General features: G+C 40.8%; 1 protein-coding gene across 1 annotated transcript; it reads right to left on the bottom strand.

Annotated features, from left to right (window-relative positions):
* Positions 1 to 714: 714 nt before the first annotated feature.
* Positions 715 to 5,413, bottom strand: LOC146823210 (zinc finger BED domain-containing protein 5-like). The gene is made up of 3 exons (XM_085606387.1): positions 4,242 to 5,413; positions 1,800 to 1,857; positions 715 to 942 (listed from the first exon to the last, which is right to left on the bottom strand). Exons 1-3 carry the CDS (start codon positions 5,411 to 5,413, stop codon positions 715 to 717), a joined length of 1,458 nt encoding a protein of 485 aa, XP_085462513.1.
* Positions 5,414 to 6,344: the final 931 nt, after the last annotated feature.

The raw sequence follows: 6,344 nt of genomic DNA, 5'->3' as shown, positions 1-6,344 counted from the left end.
CGAAGAAGCTCTTTATTGCATGTTGTGGCGAATGCATTTCGGCGTATATTTGCCTTCCTCAGCGCCCAAGAATTCAAAAAGCTTCCCTTCGCATCATGAAAGTCCTGCCTTCCTTTTGTTAGTACAAGTAAGCTCCGCCCCCACAAGTCACAGCTCACCTGTTGCCAGTCCTCGGATCTCTTATGGACTGCACAGCCCAGAATGCAGTGTGATGCTTCCAGGTAGGTGATGGATGGGGGTAATTCTGCCAAGTGGTTGCGCAGAATGCAGGGTATTGTGCGAAGTAAAACCAATTGTTCTTGTTAGAGATGTCATGTGCGACTGTGCTAGTAGAAGCAGCCTAAAGCAGGTAGAACCCTAAACTAAGGGAGAACAAAGGTAGGCTCAGAAGGGACATCACTACACCCCTTCTTTAGTCGGGAAAGTAACATAGTGACTAACAAAATAATAAATGTCACAAGCTAAGCAAATTCAATGCGATGCTAGGAAGCATAATAATCATGCTTCCTAGCATCGCATTGAATTATGCATGCATATATATATATATATATACATATATACATATATATATATATATATATATATATATATATATATATATATATATATATATATATATATATATATATATATATATATTTAATTAAACTGAAAATTTCGAAAGGGTGGCCGAATTAGATTGAGGACTGGGCACCCAAGAGTTCTTCCACAAGATCAAATGTTTAGCGAATCGAGAACGGATTCAGTCTCCTCATGAGATGATCTCTGAAGAACCCCATTCAAAAGCTCCAAAGAGCAGGCATGATCCTCATTATCAGCCGATGAAGAAGAAGTAGTCTGTAGTCCTGCATCTGTGTTGTTAGAGTCGAAGTTCGGAAATCCTGCTGCAGTGGCACCCTTCTCCCTAGTAGGGAGCAACTCATACCATGCATCTTGAAGCAGCTGCAAGTTAATGGTATAACGGACGGTATTACTTCAAAGATTTTCTGAAAGGTATAGACTAAGCCAGTTCCAATTGTTTTAAAGAAACAAGTGATAATGGCAGTATTAAAGATGTGAGGTACAAGCTCACCAAAATGCTGTGGGAGATTTGTGCTTTAAAGTGACTGTATTTCACTAGACATCTTTGCAACCTAAAGTTCAAAGGTTTCTTGGGCAGATGCTAATGCCACACCCTTTAGAAAAAATAAGGCTTTTAGTCTGTTTAGCTTGCTAAAGTCTGCCTTCAAAGTTGGAATTGAAGGCCACGACGAACTATCAGAAACGACATGTGTGTGTGGGAAAAGGATGTTATTGCAGCAGGTCTTGATCGCTTAATATTAAGTAATTTCCAGTGGAAAGGACAGTAATGAATGGGAGAAGTGAAGGGGCTGATATTCCTTTTAGAAAACAAGCCAAATTCGCTACAGAAGTGTTAAATGCCACATGAATTCTTTTTTTTTTCCAGTTTCAAAAACCTTTATTGCAGGCAAATATTGGTGAACACAGCATAAGGCCTACAACCCTATTTGGGCGGGCAGTGTTACGAAATAGCCAGCATAGCAATTTACAGATACACAGCAAGTCACCTACAACCACTTCGGGCCGGCTGCATCAAGTAAAACAGTGTAGCAAGGATTAATGGAGGTGTGGAAAAGCCCAAGAGTCATAAGTGACCGACAACCAACAAGGGGCAACATGTGCTGATTAAGTCCAGGGTCCAAGGCCCCAGACCAAGACGACTAATGTGTGGTAGCAGTAAGTATAAATATTGCCCCACAGGGCCAGCTAACGACGGGCAACCCAGAAAGGCCCCAAACTTTTGCTAACCCCGTAGGCGAGGTGTAAGGGTATGCTGAGGAGAATTCTCCATGGCAGCTGTAGTAGAAAAAGAATAACAATAAGAGAAAAGTAACAATAACCACACAGGTCATGACATGTCAAGTGGTGCTTGAGCGCCGCAGACTACGCAGGGAGAGGGAGGGGGGACCGGGCCGATGACAGCGGGGAGACTAACTAGCAATCCCAGTACGACTGAGCTACCAACAAACTGGGGTTCATGCACCTTTCATTCGCTTGGGAAGAGTTGCAAGGCTCTGAGCTTCGGGGGACTGAAGCAAGTGAATTTGATGCGCATGAGATAAGAGAGTAAAGGCTGCCAAACGCGCTGAGCCATGTGAATTCTAATGTGTTTACAAACAAATGAGTGGCCAATGGATGAGTTGCACTCCTTTCCAGTAAGAAATATCTCTCTGTTGGCTTCTTCACATCAGAAGTCGAAAGGGAGTGTCCACAATTCGTGGATAAAGCTTCCTCCAAGGACTCCATATCTACCTCTCGGTAAATGTTTCATGCAAAATGTGAATTGGAATGTGAAAATCAGCAAAGATATTATACAGTGCATTAACCATGCAGTAGAGGGTGTTCCAGCTACAATAAAGGACAACTGTTCTAACTTCTCTATATTTAACAATGTGTATGTAGCAACTTTTTTGGCAATGAGTCACTGTTTACATGTCAGATTGAGAGGCAAAAATGGCTGTGTCGAATTAAGGTAACGCCAGGGGACGTAGCTGTTCTTGAGCACCTGATGTGTCCAACTAAAATGCATAAAAGATCTAAGCTGACTTTGCCCATGGCATAATAAAGACATGTCATTTTGCATAATATCAAGAACAGACAACACAATGTTATTTAACAGGTGAATGCAAGAAGACAATGCATTAATGCTATTATCAAAAACAGCAAATGCTTTATCCAAATTAACTTGTTCGATTTGTCTTAAACGTGCAACTGCTTCCATTTGTGACTATTACCGAATTGCATTGTAAGTTGCATAAATGAATATTTTAGAACACGGGGACTTAGGACCCAACAAGAAATCGGATAGGTCCATGTCTTCAGACAGGAGGGGAAGATGGTGTTTTACTGCAGACAGAGTGGAATGTTTCAACCATTGATGTCACAATTTCCATACCGCCGGTGTGGAATTAAAAAAACAAGTGTAACAACATTTGTGTCCACTGGCCACAATAATCACCCAATTGGACCTGAAAGTGAGATGTTAAATGTACCATTCTGCACCATATTATTGAGCTGTTCTTCAGAATAATTTGTAACATTTTGGCAATTATCAAATCGGGCAAAGGAAGGAATTTTGGGAGAATTAATGAGTTTAATTTTAGCAAATCCTAGACAAGTAGTCTGGTGAACTGGATCATTTTTGTTGGAATTAAACAGGCCCTAAAGGAGTGTCTGTCCCCTGAACTTGTCAGTGTTTGACACACCAAAACAATTTCATGTCAATGGTATCCCTCCAGTTCTCGTATCCTTTTAAAGATAACTTTGACAAACAAATCTGTATATATTAGCTTAGTTTGCATCAGCAAGTATTTCTTTGCTGATGTAGGAACACGTTCAGAATAAAAGGATTTTGGGTCTAATGCTTCATGTCCAGAAATATATGTGAATTGATCCCTATATGTTTTTGAGCACCTGTGTGCGGGAGTTGGACAGTGTCCCCATTGTGTGTAATTCAAAAGTGTGCATTGAACACTAGCTCGATGTAAATAGGACTGTCTATAATGATGATAACAGAACATTTCACCATAGTTAACAGAAATTTGATACATGTCGTCACTTTCAACAACAGTGAAATATTCCAACTCTGAGAGAATGGAGTTTACAGTATCAACATTCCAATCTTCAGAATATAACACAGGTATAATAACATCCCCTATAGCAGAGATCTTCAAACTTTTGTAGCCCCCCACCCAACAGAAATTTCTGGAATCTGGTACACTATATAATCGACTGCCACCTGCATATCACGGGCCATATCTGGCAAATAATGTTAAACACAATAAGAGTGTTTAGTAAACTGCAGGTTTGTGAGTGGGTGTGGTTAAATGACAGAGGCTTATTACACAGTTTAAATCAAACATTTCCAAGATGAAATGTGCGCAAATTATTTTTTCTATGAAGCTTTGTTTTACACATATAACACATGATTTGACATAGATTGATAATAACACGGCTAACATTAATGTAATGGGTGTGCCTGTTTTTCGCCACAGAGACGGTCAATCTGTGGATGGATTTTTGCTACTGCCATCCTCGGGTTGTGCTCCACATCTAGTCTTGACCGGTACTTAGTCTTTAACACCGCAAGTGCTGAGAACCCAACCTCACATAAATAGGACGAGCTGAAAGGCAAGAGAGTTTTGATAGCAGTTTCTCTCAAAGCTGAATGTTCTGCAGACATTTTCAGCCAAAACTCTCCCATTGAGACTTTGCTGAATTGCATCTGCAGAGTGCGGTCACTTTGGAGATCAATCAGTTCTTCCTGCATGCGAATCGGGAGATGGCTCCCCACCTCTGCCAGAAATGATTGAAAGACCCAGTCATTGAAGTGATCGCTGTCCTCAGGAAAATACTTTTGTAAACTGTTCCTGAGAGACGTCAGGTGATTTTTTATTATCTCACCAACACTTGGAAGTTCATATTCAGTCTCCTCAAGAGCATCTACTAAACACGGAAACGACTCAAACAGGCCCTCTTCCACTAGTCTTCTCCATAATTCCAGCTTCTTCTTGAATGCAGTTATTCTTTTGTTCTTGGTAATAGAAGTGATTTCAGCTCCTTGCAGAGACAGATTCAGGGAATTTAATTTCTCGAAAATGTCAGCAAGGTATGCTAAAAGCACAAGCCAGCGGGGATTGCATAGCTGTTCTGCTTTGCCAGGGTCCAAACACAGAAGAAACTGCCGTACTTCATTCCTTAATTCCAAGATGCGAGTCAGCACTTTCCGCCGGGATAACCACCGCACTTCTGTATGAAACAGCAAGCCATCATGCTCAGCTCCCATTTCTGCACATAAAATTGCAAAAAGACGAGCTCTTGTGGGATGGGTCTTCATAAAATGTTCTATATTTATAGCAGAATTAAGCACATCTTCAAGTTCACTGTCTATGTTTCGAACCGCAAGGGCTTCCCGGTGTATCATACAGTGGGTCCACAGAATATGTGGAGCCACTTTCAACACGTTAGCTTTTAGGCCAGCCCTAGCACCATACATTGAAGGAGCACCATCTGTGCAGATTCCAACACAGTTTTCCCAATTTAAGCCATGGATATTCAAGAAGTCATTGATAATGTCAAACAAATCAGAACCTGTTGCTCGCCCCTTGATTGGCTTGCAAAATAAAAAATCTTCCAATAATAGTGTTTCATAACAGTATCGAACATAAGCAATTAAATGGGCATCCTTTGACACGTCAGTTGCTTCATCTACTTGCACAGCAAACAAACTTGATTTCAACCGGGCTATGAGCCGTCCCTGGATATCTTCTGACATGTCAGAGATGCGGCAGCAAACTGTTGTGTCTGAGATGGGTATGCTTTTGAACTTTTCCGCTGCTTTTTCACCAAGCATTGTCCTAGCCACGTCGAGCAATGCTGGGAGAATCACTTTTTCTCCATCTACAAAGGGCCTTTTGTTTTTAGCAATGTGGTATGCTAATTGGTATGAAGCTTTTAATGCATTTGCTGGAGTATTTGCCACATGTTTCACCTCTTCTTTCTGCTGAGTTATGTCCTGCAACTTCCTGGCCAAAAAATCTCTGCTTTTTCCTGCCAGAGACCCATGTTTCGTTTCAAAGTTGGCTTCAAGCTGTCATTAGCTAAGATCACGCCACAAACCACACACTGTGGTCTACTTTCTCCACTAACAATGCAGGTGAACCCAAAGTCCAAAAAGGAGGCATCATATTTCCGTGTTTTTGCAGCTTTTCTCTCTCCATCTGTTTCTGTTTCAGCCTTTCGCTTGACCACTCTACCATCTTTTGGCAGCAGGAAACGGTCCATGTCAAATGTGTGCTTAATCTAAGATGCAAAATTCCGAAGCTGCATGTTAATGAAGAGTACATGGCTACAATTTTACAGCTTCATGAGGTAGAGCAGGTTTTTTAGTTTCAAAAACATCTTCACAAAAATTCTTCTTCTATTATAAATAAACAATTTAGATACAAAAATAATTTTATGATAAGTGGATAAAAAGTAATTCCAGCTCATCCAGGCTTTAAGTAGGTGCCTCCATAATTGCTGCAGTATGTATACACTGTATACCACCGTTGAGGCTCTGCAAGTTAATTGTTCAAAGGTTCGTGAGGGCAAACTTCAGCACTGCCTCTTCACCCATCACTCAAAAACAAATGCGTACCTTCTTATTCCCTTCCTCTGATGTTCCTGCTGCTTGAATAGGAGTCCTCTGCCTAGCGATCAAAAAGCGTTTTCCCTATCAATGAAGAGAAAATGTTTAAGAAATATTATTTGCATGTTCTTAATATGTTTTGCATGAGACATCA

Source organism: Triturus cristatus, chromosome 5_2 (assembly GCF_964204655.1).
Source record: "Triturus cristatus chromosome 5_2, aTriCri1.1, whole genome shotgun sequence".
In the NCBI taxonomy this organism is placed as follows: Eukaryota; Metazoa; Chordata; class Amphibia; order Caudata; family Salamandridae; genus Triturus; species Triturus cristatus.
This window is presented reverse-complemented; position numbering and strand designations above follow the sequence as displayed.